At 35.9% G+C, this 20,387-nt stretch overlaps 1 protein-coding gene across 1 annotated transcript in view; it reads left to right on the top strand.

The window, feature by feature from the left end:
- The first annotated feature begins 2,468 nt into the window (after positions 1-2,468).
- The window catches only part of LOC126889251 (coiled-coil domain-containing protein 39), a 63,906-nt gene continuing 45,987 nt past the window's right edge, over positions 2,469-20,387 (top strand). The window contains exons 1-3 of the mRNA XM_050657354.1: positions 2,469-2,702; positions 3,983-4,400; positions 13,008-13,309. Coding sequence (XP_050513311.1) covers positions 2,484-2,702; positions 3,983-4,400; positions 13,008-13,309 — 939 coding nt within the window. The 5' untranslated portion in view covers positions 2,469-2,483. The remainder of the gene's footprint in view (positions 2,703-3,982; positions 4,401-13,007; positions 13,310-20,387) is intronic.

Raw genomic sequence — 20,387 nt, 5'->3', positions numbered from 1 at the left:
ATGCGGTTTTTCCCAACAAAATCTTTAATTTTCAAATAAAGTTTTAGATAAGTAATTATCTACCAATAATTAAATAATTTGATGACTTAAAAGCCTTCTTGGTTTAGATTATAGTTCCAGAAGCTGGTGAAAATTGAACTAATATTTTAGCAACAATTCAATTGTTAATTAATAATTTACGATCGCAATAATAACCAAAATAATTATGATACACTGATCAAACTTTGAAATCTTATAAAGATTTGCCTATTTAACATTTTGTCGACAAAATATAAATTTTTTATTTTTTGTATAATCTTTAAATGTTAAAAAAATAGTTATAAACAAATTAACGTTTCTCAGAAAGTTTTTATTATATTCTAATTTTAAAAAATACTTAAAATGCGTATTTCAAATATCTTGAAAATGAATGCTTTAAAACTTTTTTGCAACCATTTGCAAAAAAGTTATGAAACAGCAAAGTAAACATATAATTACTAAGTTGTTTATAATTTTTTTTAATTCTTTCAAAGCATAAAAGTGAGTTTAAAATACAAGCTAATTATTTACAAAAAATATCTATTATTAGTTTAATGGTTATATTCTAATTAAAGATTATAAATATATTTTTTTTGTAATTTACACGCGCGAAAGTAGACTAATACAGTACTGTAGCTAAAATTTTCACTCGTAGCGACGACCGCCGCGCGACGTACACTTAATAAATAAAATTATAGTATTATGTATGCTGCGTGTCAGTCGCTTCGTGTGAACATTTTAGCTCCGGCTCTGTATCAAGCCTACTTTCGCGCTAAAAATTAAAAAAAAAGAGTATTTTTAATCTTCGATTAAAATATAACCATTGAACTAATATTTGATATTCTTTGCGAGTAATTAGATTGCGACTCACTTTTAAGCTTTGAAACAATTAAAACAAATTATAAACTACGGAGCAATCGTATATTTACTTTGCTGTTTCATAACTTTTTTGCAAATGGTTGGAAAAAAATTTTAAAGCATTCATTTTCGAGACCTTTGAAATACGCATTTTAAGTATTTTTTAAAATTAGAATATAATAAACAATTTCTGAGAAATGCTAATTTGTTTATAACTATTTTTTAAACGTTTAAAGATTATGCAAAATAATGAAAAATTTATATTTTGTCGACAAAATATTAAATAGGCATCACATTTTTATAATCTTTCTAAGTTTGATCAATGTCTCGTGATTATTTTGGTTGTTATTGCGACTGTAAATTGTTAATTAACAAGTGAATTGTTGCTAAAATATTCGTTTAATTTTCACCGGCTTCTGCAGTTATAATATATACCAAGAAAGCTTTTATTTCACCAAGTTATTTAATTATTGATAAATAATTACTTGCCAAAAAAATTTATTTAAAAATTCGAGATTTTGTTGGGAAAACCCACATTTTCCGAGGAAAATTTTCGTCGTAGCAAATCTGGAAAAACATGCCTCTATGTAGAATTAAATTGCGGTGAATTTTTAATTGAGTGTTTTTGGTGTAAAGTTAAAATTTTCGGAGTTATAGACCAATAATTGAAAAAAATACGATTTGGGGGCGCCATTTTGTTAATAAAAAAAGTAGCACACTATCTGCGGACTTTTAATACCTATATTATTAATATATAGGATCATAATATTCGATTCCAGCAATAAATTGCTGGTAAATAACCTTTTTTTGTACTTTACTAATTAGACCAGCGTATTATAACAATTTTTTTATTCAAAATTTAAAGATTATGCAAAAAAACGAAAAATTTATATTTTTTCGATAAAATATTAAATAAGCATCTCATCTTTATAATCTTTATAAGTTTGATCAATGTATCATGATTTTTTTGGTTATTATTGCGATCGTAAATTGTTAATTAACAATTGAATTGTTGCTAAATATTCGTTTAATTCTCACCGGCTTCTGGAATTACAATCTATACCAAGAAAGCTTTGATGTCACTAAGTTATTTAATTATTGGTTAGTAATTACTTACCTAAAACTTTATTTGAAAATTAGAGTTTTTGTTGGGAAAACCTGCATTTTCCGAGGAAAATTTTCGTCGGTGCAAATCGAGAAAAAGATATCTCTATGCAGAACTTAATTGCGGTGAATTTTTATTTGGGTGTTTTTGTTGTAAAATTAAAATATTCGGAGTTACAGAGCAATAATTGAAAAAAATACGATTTGTCGGCGCCATTTTGTTTATAAAAAAAGTAGCACACTATCTGCGGACTTCGCATACCTATATTATTAATATATAGGATCTTATAATTCGATTCCAGCAATAAAATTGCTGGTAAATAACTTTTCCATGAATTTTACTAATTAGCCCAGGCCCAGAGTATATTATATCACATACTGTGATAAAACTTAGGATTAACGTAACCATAGCAACCTCACATTATATTTGTTACCGTGGTAACCACTGTACATTAACCTAAATGTTGGACGTTTTGTCATGTTTATTATAAAAGCTTTTGAAAATGTCACTGAATTTGGAAGATGTGCTTAAAAACCTCGGCTGGACAGATGGATTCCAAATTCCTATTGCCAATGCTGAGAATAAAGCCCTCGAAGAAGAATTGGCCAAGCTCAGCTTGAGAAAACAGAAGGGAAAAACCGGGTTGGAGATCTTAAGTAGTCGATTGGAGGGCTTGAATGATCATTACAAATATGTAATACAGGAAAATGAACAAACTCAGGTAAGTTGTATATATACAGGATTTTTTTCAGTATTTTCAGATGCAGAGTGGCTCAAGCATTGGTTGCTTGAGTCACTGCGCATCTGAAAATATTTAAATAAGGGATAACTTTAATGTCATAGAAGCGTTTTGGTAAAATTGTGGATTGTAGGTTAGGCCTACAATCTGAGCACCTCAATTATAATATAATAATAATAGTCTCCCGTTTTATACCGCTCACGTGGCTTTGGGAGTATAGCAGGGTAGTCTGCTATATCTAGGGCCTACGGTATACAAGGAAGGTGTAACAGGGTCAGTGCTACGCTTCAACCGCCTATTATTACCCCTGGTTTTATCTAACGTACTCATTTTATTCAGGTTGAGTCGACCTGGGGTCTACAAACATTTTAAAAATGTCTAGTTGTTCTTGCCGGCGGTAGGATTTGAACTCCGGACCACTGGCACGCGAGCCAAGCACACTACCGCTTAGCTACGCCGGCCCGACTCAATTATAATAATAACAGTGATAGCAGGCAGATGTTCGGTCCGGAAGAAGAATGACGTAACTGCAAAAGTTATAACCTCCAAAAGGAAACTTGTTACAAAATGTTCACTTATTTTTGTTTATAACTTTTTTGTTGGTCACTTGACGATAAAAAGTAATAAAAATAAAATTGTATCAAACTTAATTTGCTACATTTTATGTTAAATTAAATTTTCTGCAGGGTTGCTTGTTTACGAGATACAGCGCGAAAACCCTTTGCACCATTTTTTCCAAGATGGCGGCAGCGGGACAAGGGTGGCCACCCCACAAACTTGAACTTAAGCTTCTACTGATCCCCCTACACATTAAAAAGATAAAATTGTGTCCTCTAACAAATGCAAACTAAGGCCTAAAAAATGTAACATTTCAATGGACTAATAATTACACACACACTTCAATCCAGTGTGGCGCACCGGCCAGCTCCGGGTTGAAGGTGGCCGCTACCGCTCACTACGGTTACAGTTCCAGCCGAGCGCCTCTTCACTGCAGAGCGCGCCCACCTCGGCAGAGTTCCAATTCATTCCATTGCATATCTGCCGTTTGAGCTCTTCCCGGTTCAGTACACCGATAGCAACTGATTTCATGATTCTCCTTTTCGTCTTAGATACACTCTCGGTAGCTATCACTCCTTGGTTCGTCGAAGAGGTGGTACGTAGGGGGGTTGTGCCGATATGGAAACGCGTTCGATCCACTGCTGTTGATCTGCCGAACGCCGGGCTGCAGGCGTCATATCGTTACAGTATCTTTTCCGTTTCAGAAACTTATCACAGCCCACAAGCAACAACTCGACGCTCTGGAAGATGCCTACCACACCACCAAAGCCGAAAACCAAAACACCCTCCACGCAATCAAAACAGGCGGCAACCAACTCAAAGAAGCCGAAGACCTGCAAACTCACAGAAAGAGCGACCTCATCAAACAAGTCGCCAGAGCGGACAAGCTTAAAGCCGAAATGGATTGGGACGCCGAGGCTTTGAAAGCCTGGGACGAGGCGCTCAAGAAGCGAGACGAAGACATAGAGTTATTGAGGAAGTTCTTTCAGGACGACGATAGGAGGTTTAATCATTTGGAGGCTCGGCGACAGCATCTACAGAACGAGCTCGGAATTATGAGGAAAAAAATTGCTAGAATTGCTGCGACTAGCGATAATTGTGAACAAATGATTCAACGTTCAGGTAAGACCATAGACGTAAATATGAATAATGAAAGACAGATATTTTTTATTTCGGTTCAGAGATGATCCATCATTCCCATACGTACGTTTCGGTTTCAACATACGTCCTCAGTGGACTACATCTACATGAACACCTCTGAATCGAAACGAAACCAAACTGTCTATATAAGCTAAATTATAAAAATAATTTGCATATCGGACGCTGTAGCGACATCTATTAAAGGAATGAGAAGTTCCAGATGTAAACAATAAATCTGAAACCTCTCGTGGAACCAATTTCTGGGCATATCCTTAAGATTCAGAGGTGTTCATGTAGCACCACTGAGGTGGTTTGGTGAGACCTAAACGTACGTATGGTAATGATGTACTGATCTCTGAACCGAAATAAAACATAAGCTGTTTTTCATTTCTCATTTTACTCATATTTTGAGTACACGGAACCAACTTTCGTTGGAATTTTTCCTAGACGAACAGACGGAATGTGACTGCATATTGTAGAGCCCATTTCGTCTCCTTTATTCGTCGTCTGCTTGCCTTACTTTATAAATTGTAAAAGGTAGAGATTAAGGATGTACCCAGAAATGGGTTCCACGAGAGGTTTCAGATTTATTTTCTCGCAACTTGAAGTTGGTATCTCTTTTTTTGCTTTTGTTACTAAGTTTTTTTCTTTCAATTATGTACTTGTGTATTTTACGCCATTTTCTTTCATGCTTCATTCCTTCAACTGTTTGGTATCTTTCACATGTTTTTTCATCGCATCATCGAAGTAGTACTATTAAGATTAAATATATACGAGTAAAGATCTGAATGTGGCACTGACCACCGATTAAAAATTTGAAAAATTGGATTTCTCCACACGTTGAACACCCAAGCTAGAAAGAAGTAGGTATAATACGCAGAGTAGAAGAAATGAAATAGTCCATGTGGTGAGACCGCTTCCGTCTGAAAAAATTTCTGATTCGTTTTCTTTATGGATTCCTATTCAAAAATATCTCCTTTAAACAAATCTGAAGGGTGCCGGGCGGAATTTTGGGCAGAAATTGTCAATTTTTTTAAACAAATACAAAAGATCCCTTTTTTGACTCGAAGGATTTTTTTTAGGTTTTTTGGGTCATTATAAACAAGAAAGATATCTTGTAATTTTTCTCAAAAATTGATAGTTTTCGAGTTATATGCGATTTCAAATCTGAAAAATGCGAAAATACGCATTTTCAAAGCTTAAAAACTCATATTTAAATTAGTATTTTTGAGGTTGCCAAGTACTTGAATTGTAGTTTAAACATTTATTTTCAAGATTCTGTAGACTGATCGGGTCTAACTTAAATTTACACCGTCGTTATTTAATTGTTAATTATGCGTGTCCATCCGATTATTTTTTGCCGGTGTGGCGCGTACTATCTCCTATCTTCCTCCGAAAAATATATTTTTTAGATTTTTCGGGACATTCTAAGTAATAGCTATTTGTATAGCAAGGGAGGAAAGTGCTACTTTTCCTCCCGAGAATGAAGTTTACTGCCCGACGCGTAGCGGAGGGCAGTAATCATTCAAGGGAGGAAAAGGCACTTTACTCCCATGTTTTACATATGGTTTTTCCACCTTCCTCAAACTAATAACGAGTCATTTTTTCATTTTTACTTAATTTATTTATACAGTATGTCCCTGTGTTGTATCCATATGGAAAACTTTTTTATTATTAATTTTACGAAAAAAGTTATTCTTCATAAAAAGCTCTGCATGGTCCAAAACCTAAGATTTAACCATCAAATATCAAATTTTTTGAATATTATACGAGGTATGTCAAAAAGTTTGAATTTCACTCAGGAGTAAAGTAGCTTTATTTTTCACAATATTGAAAATTGCTATTATGAAAAGTTGTTTGGAATTAAAAACTATATTCTAGTATGAAATTACATCCTTCTAATTGAAATTTTTTTTTTGAAAAAATATGGATAACTAACATTATTTTCAGTTATTTCAATTCAGATAACTCTTTTATTATTAATTTTACGAAAAAAAGTGATTCTAAATAAAAAGTTTTGCATGGTCTAAAACCTAAGATACAACCATCTTATGTCCAACTTTATCAATTTTATACGAGGTATGTCAAATAATATGAATTTCGCTCAAAAGTAAAACACGTTTATTTTTTTACAATATCGAAAATTGTTATAATGAAAAGTTATTAATAATTAAAAACTATGTTTCAGTATGTAATTACATCCTCATAATTGAAATGTTCTGATCTATAAAGGTACTTACTTTTGATCTAAAATCTTTTTTGACATACCTCGTATAAAATTGATAAAATTTGACATAAGATGGTTTTATGTTAGGTTTTGGACCATGCAGAACTTTTTATTAAGAATCACTTTTTTTCGTAAAATTAATAATAAAAGAGTTATCTAAATTGAAATAACTGAAAATAATATTAGTTATCCATATTTTTTCAAAAAAAAAAAATTTTCAATTAGAACGATGTAATTTTATACTATAATATAGTTTTTAATTCCAAACAACTTTTCATAATAGCAATTTTCAATATTGTGAAAAATAAAGCTACTTTACTCTTGAGTGAAATTCAAACTTTTTGACATACCTCGTATAATATTCAAAAAATTTGATATTTGATGGTTAAATCTTAGGTTTTGGACCATGCAGAGCTTTTTATAAAGAATAACTTTTTTTCGTAAAATTAATACCTAATAAAAAAGTTTACCATATGGATACAACTTACAGGGACATACTGTATAACTAACCAACAAAATTTATTAAAACTAAAACTAACAAGTGGGTACAATATAACTGTCAACTGTCCAATATAAGTCAAATTATTAATGTAAACATTGTTAAATCAAAATAACAATTTACTGTTTTTTAACATTCTGCAAAATACAGGGTGTTTTATAAATAAACGTTAAAATGTATAGATACTTACGTAATAGAAAATAGATATTGTACAGGACGTCAATAAGTTATATTTCATGAATGAAATACCATGACGTCACTTTTACTTTTCCTCCCTAGGTAGGAAAAGTACAAGTTTGCTCCCTACAATCAGGTCCGGAAAAGTATAGTTTCGGTAGCGGTAGGTGGAAAAATATGTTTCTTATCATTTTTCTCAAAAGTTAATAGTTTTTAAAGTTATAAACGATTTAAAATCCAAAATGCGCTTTAAATCGCTTATAACTTTAAAACTATTAACTTTTGAGAAAAATGACAAGAACCCTATTTTATTTGAATGTCCCGAAAAATCTAAAAAAAAAATATTTTTCGAAGGAAAATAGTAGATTTTTGGAAAAAGTGCGTGCCGCACCGGCAAAAAAATCGGATGGATACGCATGATTAACAATAAAATAACAACGATGTAAATTTAAGTTAGACCCGATCAGTCTGCAGAATCTTGAAAATGAATGTTTTAACTACAATTCAAGTACTTGGCAACCTCAAAAATACTAATTTAAATATGAGTTTTTAAGCCTTGAAAATGCGTATTTTCGCATTTTTCAGATTTTAAATCGCCTATAACTCAGGGATGGGCGGTGTCGATAATGTGATGTCGACAATTCGATTGTCGACATGTCGACAATCATGTCGATGTCGAGTGATTTAAAGTTGTTGCCAATGTCGACAATGTCGAGTATGTCGACAATTAGCAAACGATCAGAATGACGTTCCGTGCGCACTAATTTGAAATTTTAGGTTAATCTGGCTGCGCTGACTTATTGAAAAAGTATGCATTAATGTTTCAACAAGTTGCAAAGAGACCAAATAATCTCAAACTTTTGAAACTTTTAACCTCACTATTAACTTGCGATTGTCAAATTCATAGGATATTCCATAATTGTTTGATTGCAGGTTTTTCAAGTGTAAATGAATTTTAAATAGATTCATATAGAGACAATTTATTATGTGCAAACCTCATGATAGAGTAATGCAATGTAATGAATCTAAAATATTACCATATAGATGCAAAACCAGAAAAAACCAGCAAAACAAATTTTCATAGATTTTTAATTTTCTATCGTTACTCGTAAACTCGTAACATTTACAGAAAGGTTTAAAAAAATTAAAAAGAAACGTAAACCTAAACGTCAGTAAACGAGGTAAGATTCAAAACCACAATCAAACATATCTCATTACATTGAAACCTTACCTTGTTTCCTAACATTTCGTTTACTTTTTTTTAAATTTTACTAACTCTTTATTATATAATAATTATAGTATAATAATTACTGAAACAGTGTTGAATCTCTTCGTGCTTTGGCAGAGACTGCATAATAAAAACATTACAACATTTTGCGGTTTTGCTAATTTTTAACCAAAGAAAACATTTAACCAATAATACATCAAATAGTTGTACTTTCCCCGTCCATATCTACAATTTCTTCCTCGTCCAGGTCATAACTATTTTTATCAGGATACTCTCCCTTTAATGAAACATAAATATGTACCAATTTCTTGGAATTAGTGAACGTTAATCTATTTCTTATCAGACTGTGAATGTGTCCCCAATTTGAAAAGAGTCTCTCGATTTGAGCTGAGGAGGCTGGCATATTTAGAAGTCTGAGAGCCATTTTAGCAAGAATTGGGCATTCCAGTTTGACCACTCGCCAAAATACTAGAGGCTTTTCAACTCCTTTTTCCCAAAGTGTTGAGAATATTCCTGAAATTGTAAACCTAATATATTAAAAATCAAAAGAGCGATAATTTTGTCTGAAAGACTTACCCGATTTAGTGTTAAATTTGTCCCATTCTTCTATGCCCTGATTGCACAACTTTCTGAGTAAGAACTGAGTTATTATACCAGTGTGCTCTGACGTAAGCTTGGAATTTTCATATTTCGGATGCAGATAGTACGCAGTTAATGCGTACACGTTTAACGCCATTTGTTGTCTGTGTTTCAATTTTTCTTTAAGGTTATCTGGCAGATTCAAATTGAGCCACAGATGAACGGCATCTGCTACAGATGTGTCAGATTTCTGACAAACATTGATCAGATTACAAATGGGTTCATAAATTTCTATGTTCTGTTGAATCTCATCCACAAATTCATCGTTGAAGATTAATTCCTTGACTTTCGGCTTAATCTTTTTTTTCGTTACAGCGGCTACTTGTTTCATATATACCAGATTTTCTAGGAGACTTTCGAAAGAATCTCGGTAAGAGCACCATCTTGTTTCGGCCGGCAATTTGATTCTGCGCCCTCCCTTATCAACTATCATTTTTTCTAAATCTGGTTGCTTAAATTCTTTGAGGACAATGACCACATTGTCGACTAACTTTTTATCCAGCACGTCTTTGGCTAAAAGGTTGCCGGTGTGGCTACTGCACGTAGAGTGCCACATGTTGTGCTTGAGGAGGGATCCCATTTTAATCATTGCACTAGCATTATCCGAAACTATACCGTACGCATCTACATCGTATTTTTCTTTTGCAATTTTTTTAGATTCTGTTATTATTTCGGCAAGTTTTTCTCCAGTCTCAGACTCCGTGGTTAAATCCCAAGCATCAAGAAAGGCATTTTTTCCGTCTGCACTATGCAACATTGTCACAACCGTTTTAGAATTAGTAGATGAGTTTTTCCAACCGTCACACAAAATGACTGACTCGGTTTCCACTTTTTTACGTGAAATCTCAATACAGTCTTCATAGCACTTATTTAAAAGCGATGTACAAAGTTTTTTCCGGCCAGGAATTTTGTCTAAATAAGCAGGACGGATCGTTTTTATAAAATTTTTAAAGAGAGGTGATTCTACCACAGTAAATGGTAAGTTACAGCCGAATATAAATTTGGCTAGTGCAGTGCTTATCTTCTCCTCTTCATACTCTTGTAATATGTCCATATAGTCGGTGATTTTCTTTGATTTTTTGGCTGGTCTAGCTTGAGATGTAGCGAATAAATTTCTTTTATTCGTGCTTGTGTAGCTTGTGCTGGAGGAAGTTGGAGTACTTAAGTTAGTCAAATTACTACTCTCAGTATCAGTAGTTGATAACATCATATTTTCAACAATACTATGAGTGCCTTGAATTGCTACACCATTGTTTTCTTCCAATTCCAATAAGGCGGCATCGGTATCTGATGAATTTTCTATAATTCCATCTAGCATGTTTTCAGGTGAAGTTCCAGTCACAATAGCTAGCGAACCATCTTCCATAACTTCGTAACTACCGTTCGTTGTATTCTAAAATTCAAAATAAAAAGAAACTCTAAGGTGACTAAATATGAAGGGCGGATCTACGGACACCCTGTATACAGAAGTTGGCATAGATACAGCGTTTTGTACTTAATTCAATAGGCCAATCCGTTTTTTGCCGTAAAATACTAAACTTGGTGTTTTTTAAATGGGACACCCTGTATATAGAGATGCAACAACGTGAAAACCTCAGAATACAAATTCTGGGGTGAAAACTGATGCAATTTATGTCCCCTTCCGAATTCGAATTAAATAGTAATCAAGAAATCTACAATAATATATAGTGCGTTATTTTCACTTCTTGCCGTTAGATGGCTATACGGTTTTTGACGCCATGTTTTCTCCAATATACTACTACCGAAATGGTGATCCATGCGTTGTTGAGTTATGCGGCTCCGAACACATTTTACGATTCATTTTTATATTATAGATAAATGTAATTTCAAAAAGTTCCCCCCAAAATTTTTTCTAGATCCGCCCCTGCTAAATATGTAGTAGAACATACGTCCTATATACTCACTTGTGGATTAACTGTAGGTGTAAAACCTGTGTCTGAGCCAGTATTTTCGTATATCGAAACATGCGACATTTCATTATTGGATTGATTACCATTGCCACGATCTAACTTGCAGACGTTTCTTAAAATGAAAGTACGGGACGGGGTTAGTTATCAGCCGATACAAATATCAATTTCAGAGAATAAATCTCTATAGCTATCCAGCTAAAATTAATTAAAATATTTCTTCTTACCTGTGACTTTGCAATCTTGCTGCAGCTGTATTTTTTATCACATTTCCACATACACAACATTTAGCCGCGTGCTTTCCTTCTATCTTTAATACTTTGAATGATAATATATCACAGTTTTTATTCAGTTTTCTGCCACTCATTTTGATTCTGATCAGATCAGATCACATTCAAAGTTTACAACTGAATAATTTCATAACATAACCTCACTTTTTTCCATTATGGACACGTTGCTGACATTGTCGACATTGTCGACATTGTTGACACGTTCTCGACATTGTCGACACGTCTGTGTCGACAATTAAAGTCGACGTGTCGATGCCCATCTCTGGAACTCGAAAACTATAAACTTTTGAGAAAAATCACAAGGTACCTTTATTGTTTAGAATGACCTAAAAAACCTAAAAAAATATTCCTCGGGTCAGAAAAGGTGATCTTTTGTATTTGTTTAAAAATATTGTTTAAACAATTTCTGCCCAAAAATTCCGTCCGGCACCCTTCAGATTTGTTTAAAGGGGACATTTTTGAATAAGAATCCATAAAGAAGCCGAATCAGAATTTTTTTCAGACGGGAGCGGTCTCACCACATGGACTAAAGGGACCTTTACCATAGGAAACTTATACCTTAACATATAGGTACTTAGGTATACATACCTATACAATAAAAATTTCAGAAAAAATATGAAAATGGAACAGAGTTGTAGCGAGTTAGACGCAAAAAACGTGATTTCATTTTTTTATTTTTAAGGTAAAATTGTGTTTTTTACAATGTTCCCTCACTTGAAATTCAAAATAAATTTCATTTTTGTTTTCACCACCATCAAAAAGATAAATTAAGACCAAAATTAGGCATTCACCACCCATGGTCAGTATCTAGAAAAATAAGCGTTATTTTGAGAATGTATAACGTTGATATTAAAAGTTGCACCATTTTTTTTTTCTATAAAACGTTTTGCTCTAAAACTTTCCAAAAAACTTCTTTGTACTCTATATTTTTTCATATACCTTGTTTTATTGGTATTAATGTGTAGCCCCATTCTTTTTGCTGGTGCTTCTTTCAGAAGCAAGGTCAGCCTTTCTTCTTGCTATGATATCGATGTCATCCGCATAGTATTTGTACAATCCCATTATTTATCCTACATGTTTAAAAACAAAAAAACAAAAGATAGATCTTTGAAACACACTCAGTGATCAAAAGATCCAAAGTTACTGGTTTAACGACCACTCGTATGAAATTAAACAAATGAAATAGAGAATGTGGAAAAATCCCCTTACGAATAATTCACACATCCACTATTTCGGGCTGGGAAACATTTTTTGAATAGAATCAAAGATCCAAACACCAGTTCTTAGAAATGTGTTTTTTTATTGGAATGTGTCTGAAGATATTCAACCTCTCATCTTTACTGATGAGCCCAGAGAGGTTGAAGAGGGCGAAACACATTTCTAAGAACTGGTGTTTGGATCTTTGATTCTATTCAAAAAATGTTTCCCAGCCCGAAATAGTGGATGTGTGAATTATTCGTAAGGGGATTTTTCCACATTCTCTATTTCATTTGTTTAATATCCTACATGTATTTCATTATGGGCCTTAAATTGGTCATCCATTTTCTCATCCATTTTCTGACTCATCATATATAATTAAGTCACCGTTGTAACATTTTCAGGTAAGGTAATGAAGCAGCTAACGGTGGAAAGGGACGCGCTCATTACACAATGGAAAGCCTCGGTGAAGATGTTGCAACAACGAGACAGCGACATAATGAAATCGCAAGAACAACTCTGCCACGTCCAGGAGATGATCGAGAAACAACAAGAAAAGCTGGAGGAAGAGAACACGTTTCTGGAAAACGAGAAGAGGAATAACAGAACATTGGAAATGGAGATTCAAGAGGCGAATAACGCGAATTCGAGGTTGAAGAGGGAGATGGCTGACATGTATCAGGTTTTGTTGACCATGAATACAGACGTAAGTACATTTAAATTCTTATATGATTGCTTTGTAAGATAGTTACATTATAGTTTTTATTTTGCTGTATCAATTCCAATATCCCTAAAAAATATACAGGGTGTCCAATTAAGTATTACGTCGGTACCATATGGGAAACTTTTTTATTTTTAATTTTATGAAAATAAGTTATTCTTTATAAAAAGTTCTGAATGATATAAAACCTAGAATGCAGTATGTATAGCCCGGTTACAGATAAATGAGGAATTTAAAGAGATAGACCAATTGGTGTACAAGTGGTACTTAAAGAGATAGACCAATTGGTGTACAAGTGGTACTTTAAAGAGATAGACCAATTCGTGTACAAGTGGTACTTGTACACCAATTGGTCTATCTCTTTAAATTTCTCATTTATCTGTAACCTAGCAATACAGATAAATGAGAAATTTAAAGAGATGGACAATTGGTGTACAAGTACCACTTGCACACCAATTGGTCTATCTCTTTAAATTTCTCATTTATCTGTAACCGGGCAATACTTAATCAGATATTAAATTTTTGTAGTCATGCGGTTTGTCAAAAAATATGAATTTTATGTTCACATTTTTTGACAAACCTCATATATGACTAAAAAATTTAATATTTGATTATTGTATTTTAGGTTTTAGAATACGCAGAACTTTTTATAAAAAATAACTTTTTTTCATAAAACTAAAAATTAAAAAGGTTCCCATATGGTGCCGACTTAATTGAGCGCCCTGTATAAATGAAGAAAAAGTCTATATACATGGGGTGTTTTTAGTGTGACATTGGTCGATAATTCCATTATGGTACAAAATATCGAAAAAAGTTATTTAGAAAACATATTGTCAATGATATTCTTCAGACTTGAATAATATGTCAAATTCTACAGGGTGATTAATAACTACGCGGTAAAGCGAACATACATTTTTTAAATTAATTTAAATATTATTTAAATATTTTTAATTTAAAGTATGTATTGTATGTTTTCTCATATTAGGATTCCTCTCCTATAATCCCTATTTTTATAATTTGAAGTTTCACAAAACTATACAGGGCATTTAACGAGCTATCACCATTTTTATTTCGAAATAACTATGAAATAAACACACTGTATATAAAGAAGGAATACAGTAATGAATTATTGATTTAAATAGTACATGACGATAGGGAAAGATGACACAACAACTCAAAAATATCGAATGCCACAGAACCATAAATTTGAAACTGTATTTAAAACTTTAGCTACTTTAAAGTAACAATAGGAAAACTGGAGAAGAGAGAACAGAGGAAAGAATTCTGAAAGACCAAAAAACATATCGATGGTGAAAGTTCCCAACCTCCTATGTCAATTTTTGGCTATTTTGTTTTGTTACCCTAAATTAAAGAGAAATATGTATTTTTACTATTTACAGCTCCTATGTCGTTATTTCATTAATTAGCTTATGAAATAACGACATAGGAGCTTGTAAACAGTAAAAATACATATCTCTCTTTAATTTTAGGGTAACAAAACCAAATATCCAAAAATTGACATAGGTGGTTGGGAACTTTCACCATCGATATGGAATGAATAGAATTTGCTGAGAGGTGAAATTCTAACTAAGAGAACAAAGATGAATCTATATAAGACCTGCTGTTATACATGGGATCGAAAGAACGCTGAATAACAAGAAACAAGAAAAGGGAAGCTAGCCTTCTGAAATTTCAAAGGAAAATAATGAGTACGATGCTGGGCCACAATGTAACAAGTGAGGAAGGAAGAAAAATGAAAAAAAATGTAATTGAAGAAGAATTAAAGAGAGAAAATATTGTCAGGTACAGCTGGTTCCTAAAAAAACTGATACGACTCTTACTAAGATTTGATTATTTTGAGCAGTATATTTGATTGGTCTGACATTATATTATATTTATTGACATACTGTCAAAGTCAGTTAAAATAAACAAACAAACAACCGATTACATAATTATTGTTAATTCATAAATTGTATTATATTATTTTGAATTTCTGCATTTTATAAAGAGTATATAAATGATAGTTTTTACATAAAATAGGGTTGTTGTTATCAATTTTATTATTATTAAGGAATAAAACAAACGACTTAACTCAGCAATATGTACATTAAAGAAAGAATTGCAACCAAATTAAAAGATAACTGGGCACTATCAGAGGCAGCAAAACATTTTAACCTATGTTAAGCAGGACCACAGTTTTTCTGTTAATAAAAAATGGAAAGAACAAGAAACTCTCGAAAGAAAGCGAGGGTCTGGAAGACCTAAACTATACTAAATTTAGGTATTTAAAAATAAAATTAATATTTTTTGTAATATCTCCATCTGCAGTGATAACAGCTTGTAATCTTCGGTCCATCTACGTGAAAGGAACTATGAAATTGTCTACTTCAGAAAGCTCTTCTCAAACCTTGCTTTCTTTCGAGAGTTTTTTGTTCTCTCCATCTTTTATTAATATTAAAAACGGTTGTTCTGCTTACGTTAAAATGGTTCGCTACGGCAAATAGTGACCAACCATCTTCTAATTTCATTACAATTCTTGATTTTAGTTCTTTGCCAGCATGTGGAGCCATTTTTGAGGTTGAACAGAATAAGTTATCTGACAAATTTTAAGATTTGGCAGTGACAGTGACAGTATGTAAATAATAGTATTTATCCTTCAAAATACACTGCTCAATTTTCTACAAAATACGCTATAAGAGTCGTATCAGTTTTTTTGGAACCAGCTGTACATAAGATCTCTTCGATTAGAATGAACAGACAGCCACACTCAAGGTATAAATGACATAGGTAGAGGAGTAATCCACCTCACTAACTTAGGGAATTTTATTTTATTGGATTCTCTGAGACGCCGCAGCTAGAGATCGGTTAGCAGAAGAAGCAAGGCGGGCTCGACGGGAGCCCGCTACGGGATATCTACTGTGCCTCCGTAAGGGAAGGGTGTAGTTTAAAACACTGCACCTCGACACTGCAGGGTGTAGCTTTTGTGAAACTACATCGATGCAGCCCCGGCCCCTAGGTCAGTAGATCGAGAAACTCAAGTGGAACCCGTACTCAGTTCTGTCTGGGTACGTGAACAACCGCGAAATTGTGCAGGGAGCCAACCCTGAAACCGATGTGGTGTCGGGCCAATCGGTAGACAAAAAGGCTTCATCCAAAATTAGGACCGTTCGCCCCCAACCAACTGATCGAGCTAGGTCTCGATCACTGCCCCGATCCATGGCGCAACCCCCGCCAATTAATGAGAGCCCACGCAAAGTGGGCTCTAACCTGTTTCAGCACCTGCAGACTGATAACGAGGGGTACTCATCCTCATCCATGGACGAGAAAGACGGCTTCAAACAGCCAAAGAGCAGCGACAAGAGGAAGAAGAGGGAAAAGAAGAAAAAGAGTGAGGAAGAAACGAGGAAAGAAGAGAAGAAAAAAGAGGAGCCCATGGAAGACGAGATAGCAGAAACCAACAGAGGTACCACCAAGCGTGGAAAAGAAAGCGACGGTGAGGCAGAGGTTATGTCGGAGAAAATAACCAAGACGAACCAAGACGGCGATTTGAGGAAACTCCTGGACGAAGTGACGGCACAGAGAGATCAACAAATGACAGTTATAAACGGAATGAATACCGAGATGGCCAGGATGTCTGAAGAAATTAAACAATTGAGGGGAGAATTGACAGCCCAAAGAATATTCTTCGAGGACCTCCTCGCACACGCACGGAGCCAAACTCCAGTAGTTTCCCAGCCAGTTACTGACACTACTCAACAGAGGCCAATCGCTGAAACCCAACAGAAGCCAGTTTCTGAAACTCAGCAGCCGATCCCTGAAGCCAAAAAGCCGTCAGCGGGCGAAAGGATCCAAAAAATCAGAGGCCAAACTCCAAAGAACAGAGAGGAATTCCCACCACTCCCAGAAGACGAGAAGAGAAGATGGGAAGATAAAGCAAAATCCGCCATGAGTGCCGCTTCACCAAAAGCGCAGGATTCTTATAATCTGCCCCGAGGACCACCCCCCCATCCACCCAACTACACGCACAAGTGGAGATGCGCCTGCCGCACGGCACCCCAGTGTTACAGAGACGAACATGGAGACAAACCAGGAAGAAGAAAACACCGCGTTGCCTGAACAACAGGTAACCCGCACAAGAAAACCGCCTGTAATAAAATTACAGAGCGTCAGCGAAACAGGGGCTATCCTCAAAATAGCCCAATCACAAAAAGTGATCACTACCAACAGGATCTCCAGGAGCGGACGAGAAACCCTCATCCAGGCGAATAGCCCAGATGATTACAGAAAGATGACGCATATCATCGAAGAATATGCAAAGTCACTGAAAGACAGGAGACTCCAGTGGATAGCCTTCCCATTCGAAGAGGAAGTCAAGCCAAAAATGGTAATAAGAGGGCTACCCACCAACACGACAGAAGAGGAAATCAAAAACGACATAGCAGTGCAGTACAACATCGACTGCCAAGCTGCAAAAAACATGTCGACGAGATCAGGTCCAAGACGACAACTTCCAATGTTCGTCATAACCCTGAACAAGGAGGACGTCGAGGCGGCGAGGCGCATCACCAACTTGTGCCATATGAAGGTCGTGGTAGAAGACCTTCGAAAATCGACAGGACCAACGCAGTGCTTCAACTGCCAGGGATACCACCACGCCCAGAACGCGTGCCACAAGGACCCTAGGTGCGTCAAATGCGGTGAGGACCACCCCACGAAACAATGCAAGAGGGCCAGAGAAGTCAAAGCCACTTGTGCCAATTGTCAAGGCAGCCACCCGGCCAGCTACAGAGGATGCCCCAGATGCCCTACATGGGGAAGACCCCCACCAAGGAGGCCACAACAACAGCCACAAGCAAGAAGACCGCAAGCCACCGGGATATCCTACGCCCAGGCTGCGCAGAACGCACAACAACAACAAACAGCGATCCCTGACGAAGACTACTTAGTCAGAATAGTGACTAGGGTAGTCAAAGAGGTCATATTAAGCACCAGGGAGGCACAGAAGTAATGCTGACAGACAGGGGATACTTGAGGATAGGCTCCTGGAATCCAGGAGGAATATCAACAAACCAGAACATCATGGATGAAATCGCAAGTAGATACGAGATGGACATCGTAGCAATCCAGGAAACCAAGTTAACTAACAACTTTAACTTAAAATTCCCTGGATACGATGTTTACAGGAACGACCACACCAGAAGATCAGGAGGAAAGGCCATCTTAGTAAAAAAGGGAATCAGACACACCAGTTTCACGACTCCACCACTGGTCAACATGGAGGCTACAACAGTAGAAGTGAAAATGAGGCAAGGAGCAGTAAGAATCACATCAGCTTACGTAAGACCACAAGACCCTTTAATGGACGATGACCTAGATGCGTTCCTAAACATCGCCGAACCATCCATCATAATAGGAGACCTGAATGCAAGATCCCCCATCTGGAACGACAGAGCTACGAACCGAAACGGACGACTACTAAATAGATACATAGAAAACAATGAAGACACAATAGCAATGGGCCCAGAAGAACCTACCCACTACCCAGGAAATGGACTTCCAACCCATATCGACATAGTTGTGGCCAAAAACCTAGGACTGCAATCAGAATTAATTACGCTGAACGAAGGATCAACTGACCACCACCCCATCCTACTAGAGATCGGAACATGGGAAGAGACAAACCCACCAAAAAGAACAAAAAAGAAAATAAAGTGGACAAACTACAAAAGACTAGTAAGTGAAGGAATAAATATAGTGCCAGTGATAAACAATCCAGAAGAAATAGAAGGAAAAGTCCTAGAGTTCGAAAACATCATACAAGAGGCAATCAGAAGCAGCACAACAGAGGAAGAAGTCGAGATCTACATGGGAAGGTTCAAAGATATTCCACAAGAAACACAAGATTTGATAAGGGAAAAAAATAGAGCAAAACAAACAGCAAGAAGAACAAGAAATCGAGTAGACAAATCCTGGGCAAATATTTTAAACAGAGAGGTCAAAACGGCCCTACAACTCCACCGTAGTAAAAAATGGGACAACTTTGTACAAGAGACGGAAGAACAAGACTCAAACATGAAAAATGTGTGGAAACTCCAGAAAATGTTGAGAAGCGACAGAAAACCCATCCCCCCACTACATGGAAGACACGGTATGGTATACACCATAGAGGATAAAGCAGAGGCGATGAGGGCTACACTCGAAAGGGAATGCGACCTAAACTACCACCAAGACGAAGACGACGACTTCCTGGAAGAAGTTGAAGAACAAGAAGAAGGACCAGAAGACCCAGAGGAATTCATTCCCCCAACATCACCGGAAGAAATCAACGAACACATCAAAAACAGTTCGCCGAGAAAAGCGCCTGGCTTAGACGAAATAACAAACAGAGCCCTAAAATATTTGCCCAGAAAAGCTATAGTGTACTTCACAAACATAGTGAACGCGATACTAAGATACAAGATATTCCCAAACAGATGGAAAGAGGCCCATGTCATCATGATCCCAAAACCTGGCAAGAACCACACATTCCCGCAGAACTACAGGCCAATCAGCTTACTTCCAGCGATCAGCAAGATAGTGGAAAGAATCATTCTAAGCAGATTGCAAGCGGAAACGAACAGGCTAAATATCATCCCAGAAGCTCAATTCGGATTCAGAGCAGAGCACTCCAGCGAGCTACAAGTACTCAGACTAACCGAGTACATAGCAGCTGGTTTCAACGACAAGCAGTACACTGGAGCAGCGTTCCTGGACGTAAGTAAAGCGTTCGATAGAGTCTGGCACAAGGGGCTCTTATACAAAATGCGTGATTACGGGTACAGCGGGGCGATGACGAGACTAATCTCGTCGTACTTGGGCGGCCGGACTTTCAGGATTCGGATAGGACAAGTCCTGTCTGAGCTCGGAAACCCGGAAGCTGGAGTACCCCAGGGAGCGGTCCTGTCACCCCTGCTGTACACGATATACACCGCTGATGTACCTAGAACACCAGGTACCCTCATGAGCCTCTACGCCGACGACACAGCGATAGCGGCCAAACATAGAAATGTAGATATAGCAGTGA

This window comes from Diabrotica virgifera, chromosome 8 (assembly GCF_917563875.1).
Source record: "Diabrotica virgifera virgifera chromosome 8, PGI_DIABVI_V3a".
Classification (NCBI taxonomy): Eukaryota; Metazoa; Arthropoda; class Insecta; order Coleoptera; family Chrysomelidae; genus Diabrotica; species Diabrotica virgifera.
Note: the sequence above shows the minus strand (reverse complement) of the source record. Positions and strands in the feature narration are given on the sequence as shown.